Consider the following 4352-nt stretch of genomic DNA (forward strand, 5'->3'; position numbering starts at 1 on the left):
TCTGTGTGCAGAAATAAACACATCTCAAAGACACGCGTCTCCCAGCCTGCCGCCCCGCGATGCGACGCGCCGGCGCCGCCCGCACCTGCCCCCGCGCCCAGACGCACCGGAGAAGGCCGCCATCTTCGCCCCGTCCTCCGCGACTTCTTTCGCGCTCCCTCCCTCCCTCCGCACCGACACGCTTCGCGGGTGCAGCGCGCGCTTCCGGCCCTCGGCCTGCGGCTTTCCAAGTCCGGGCCGGGATACAGCCCCCGGGAGAACGGTTCCGGACAAAGAAAAGATCCGCCCCGGCCCCCAAGGGGCGCGCCCGGGTCAGCTGACCTTGCCTCCTATTCGTTAGCTCATTCTCCTTAGAAATCATCGCTATTTATTTAGAGCATGTTGTGTCTCACCAGATCCACTTTTTCACTCAGAAGGAAACAGACGTTAAGGGATGGGGCACGCTCGGGCAGGGGCTGATCTGACCGTGCATTGTGTCCTCTCCACTGTTTCAGCCTTTCAGAGAAGCAGAGCGCCCTGGTGAGTGGCTTGAGACAGGGCGCTGGGCTAGGAGCCAGAAAACCCACACTGGTGAGCGCCTGGCACCTTCTTTATGGTTTTGGAGGAAGTAAGTCATGATCTAGGTCGCCCCCCTACCTTCTCGTATATAGATCATGACAAGTCTATTTACATACAGTTTTGAGTCCTTAGTGTTTGCAGACACATGGGGAAAGCCCAGGATTGTTTGATCTTCCCAGCAACGCTGTCAGAGAGCATCAGTGTTTTAATTTATTTAAAGCCACACAAATGCTGAACGGTGGCCAGGATCTGAACCACATCCGCCTTCCTGCAGGGTGAGTGCTGTCTCTGTAAGGGAAGTGGTGGTAAGAGTGAAGCCCTGGGGTGAAGGCACAGGTAGGTGGGGTTAAAGGCGTTTCAGGAGCTATACTTCCACTGTTGAATTCTTACTCTGCCATTCTATAGCTCTGTGGCCTTGAACAAGCCTGTACTTCAGTTTACACACCTGTAAACTGGCCACGAATAATAGTACCCAAGTTATAGGATTGTTATGAAGATTAAGTTAAATAGATAAAGCACAATGTAGAGCTCATATTAGTTTTGGATAAGTATTAGCGCTGTTGTTCCTATAACAAGTGACCAGGATTTGCCTGGGACTCCAAAGGCCATGGATACAGCCTCGGGCCTGCGGCTTCACGCCCCCTGGGACACTATTCACCATATGCGCTCCATTTTCATTATCTTTTGTAGAAATTAGACCCTGAGAGTCACGGGGTGTGGCAGTTCTGAGTCGATGACACATGCCCCACATTTTAAGTCACCTATTATGCAAGTCTTGGCAACAGGGAACCACGACGTCTGTTTTGTGTGTCTTTGGCCAACTCCCACCTGAAAAACACACAAGGCTTGAAAATTCGAGTTAAAAGATCTCTCTAAAGACAACTGCTGAAGCACTAGGGCATTGCTCCTCTCTCACGGGAGAAAGCGGTTCCCCTGGGACGACTGTTAGTCTGGGGTTTAGCAATCATAAAGTATGTGCTCTACTTATGAGCAGCTCGACGACGAACCGCCAGGCTGCGGCACAAGAGAAGACACAAAGGGAGCGAGGAGCTTGCTGTGGGAGCCGATGTTTCCATAACTCGGAAAAGGCGACCCCCTTCCTCCCCTCCCCCAGCCCCCCAAGGCCTGTAGCTGGACCTGAAGCTGCCTTCAAACAACTGTGCTTTAAGCACAGACAGCGAGAAGCGCCAAATGACACAGCAGGTGGAGATACACCGTCAAAGGGCCCGCCGCCGCTAGAGGACGCCAAACTGCAGCTCAACTGAGAAGAGCTGAGCAGATTGGACTGGATGACGCCTTCCAGCAGAAGTATCTCGGGTTCGCTTGGAAGATACCAGTAGAACCTCCAGTATACCATGACAAGTACCCCCTGAACAAAAAAAAAAAATCAACCACAGCCATACTGAACCAGAGAGTGCCAGAGTCTGATTACCCACCCCACCCCACCCCCAGCCAAATAAAGGTGGGTACCCCCCGACACACCCCCTGAGATTTTATTCCCAGATCAAAGATTTTATTCCCAGATATCAGAAAGAGCAGATGGGAAAAGGAAGAGCAGAAACTGACCACCACCTCCACCCTGCTGCCCAGTCAGGGAGAGAGGAGGCTTAATTGGGTTAAAATTGTGAATGCGGGCCCTCCCTGGTGGCACAGCGGGTTAAAGCACAGCACTAAGAACCTAAAGCCACTTCCGCATGAGTTCGAGCCCCACCTGCCCCGGAGGTGACCACATGGCGTGGCAGACCTCTCCTGACCCGCCCGCTGCTCCCCTCAGCAGTGGACTTGCTCGATCTGCCTGTTCTGCTCCCCGCTCTGTCTCTGGTGAAGCCTCTCACCCTCCGCATCTCTGGCCTGTACCCCAGTTCTATATGAATAAATAAATAAATCTTTTTTTTTTAAGTGTGAATGTTCATCATTACACTGGACCTCGTAGTTTAATTACAGAAATGACGCCTAAAACTGTGATGATGATAATCCAACACATTTTATTATCTGAGAGTGACCAGAAAAGTTCTGGGAGATGCCTGAAACTCCATCTAGGTTAGGAAAGGAATAGCCAGAGAGGAGGTTTCTAGGTAACAGATCATCCGGTGATGTTTCCTGCTCAGATCCTACCAGGCTGGGCTCATTTAATATACTGATGTAATGAATAAATATACGTGTATGTATGTGTGAGCACCCACAACAATGTGGATTGGGTTATAACGTAGTTGGTCTGTTCCCCAAACTTGGCGAGTAATATGAGATCAGGCAGAGAAAAGGCGAACAATACCGTCAGTAACCCGAGAGATAAAGGAGGGGCGCCCCAGCCCAGTTTCCTACGCGTCCATTCTCCCCAGAACAGGTTGACTGACACATGGCTCCCGCCGCAGAGAACCCCGGAATCCTTCCGTGATCTAGACACCCAGCTGCGGGTGGGAGACAGTCACCAGTAGGTGGCGCCAAACTGCAGCTGAGCTGAGCAATGATTGGACTGGAGTAAGCTCCCAGCTAGGACTCCCCAACTCCCTATTGATTTCTTCAACCTTCCAGTAACTCCACATTTTTCATTGAATTGGATCTTTTGGATCCTACTAATTGCACTGTGCTGGACTTTTACATTATCCACACCCCCAGAGATCTGGTGCTCTGTCTCCTAGGAAGCTGTGCTTTGCCAGTGCTGATGGGTGGTGTAAGACCCCAGGAGGCTGTAGAGAGCAGGGCCTGAAGGAATCTCTGGCCAGCTACCAGAAAACCACACACAGTCCCTTTCCCCCTTGCTTTTCTCTATTGTCCAGGCTGGGAAAAAAAAAAGGGGGGGAGAGGGAAGGGAATCACCTTCCCCAAGTCCATTGTCAAGACATCCATGAACACTAGCACTGCCTGGGGAGAGAAGGGCAAGAGGGAAGCGCTTTAAAGGAGAAGGCCTGGCCCACACCTGCTCTCCACCTTCCAGGGCACGGACATGTGCCTGGAAGCAGTCATGAGCCACGGAGTGGACATTTCATGCCGAGACACAGAAGCAGAGTGAGAGGCCAACCCGGCCTGCTCAGGTCTAGACCTCCTGTGCGAATGTCCTCCCTGGTTAACACACCCTAGTGCCTCTTCCTGGCAACCAAACACACACCCCAGGGCACAGAAGAGCGAAGAGGAAACATTGGCTTCCTCAATGAAAAAAAATTTCCAAATATTGTAGACTAGAGCAATTAGCAGCTATGGTGGCCATAGCCATGATGGGGATGGGGTGCTGAGGGAGCCTGGGGTTCTCACTTTTGTGCAGGAAAGAATTCTTGCCAGAGTCAGCATAGGAGAGTTAGAAATGAAGCTGTCCGTGATGGTACAACCTCGGGAAAGAGCATGCGGGCAAAGTCAAAGAATCGCCTTATGGCTGCAGTTGTAAATACCAGCTTAGGTTGGGGCCTCCCTGGTGGTGCAGGGGTTAAAGTCTCGGCAATATCAAACTATCACCAGGATCACCAGCTACTGTGGCATGAGTTCGATCCCTGGAAAGGGAGGTGACCCACAGGGCACATCTCCTGTCTCGCCTGCTGCTTTCCTCACCGGTAGGAGAAGAGAGGACTCGGAAGTCCTGCTTAGTGGGTCTGCTGAGACCCACTCCTCAACGTGCCCTCTCCCTGGGCTGCTGGGAGGCCCTGCCTGGGCTGCCTGAGTGTCCTCATGGTGAATGGCTGCAGGGACTACCAACCCCACCCTTCTCCATCAGAACCAGCTACCCCAGACAGCGAGAAGAGTGAGCTTGATTTTTAAAAAATAAAGATTTATTTGGCCCTCCCTGCCACTTCCGCATGAGTTTG

At 52.0% G+C, this 4352-nt stretch overlaps 1 protein-coding gene across 1 annotated transcript in view; it reads right to left on the reverse strand.

Annotated features, from left to right (window-relative positions):
- Window positions 1–289, reverse strand: part of DDX1 (DEAD (Asp-Glu-Ala-Asp) box helicase 1) — a 27198-nt gene extending 26909 nt beyond the window's left edge. Inside the window, exon 1 of the mRNA XM_004686432.1 lies at window positions 108–289. Coding sequence (XP_004686489.1) covers window positions 108–123 — 16 coding nt within the window. The 5' untranslated portion in view covers window positions 124–289. The remainder of the gene's footprint in view (window positions 1–107) is intronic.
- Between the last annotated feature and the right edge of the window lie 4063 nt (window positions 290–4352).

This window comes from Condylura cristata, unplaced genomic scaffold, assembly GCF_000260355.1.
Source record: "Condylura cristata isolate star-nosed mole 26May11 unplaced genomic scaffold, ConCri1.0 scaffold00020, whole genome shotgun sequence".
Classification (NCBI taxonomy): domain Eukaryota; kingdom Metazoa; phylum Chordata; class Mammalia; order Eulipotyphla; family Talpidae; genus Condylura; species Condylura cristata.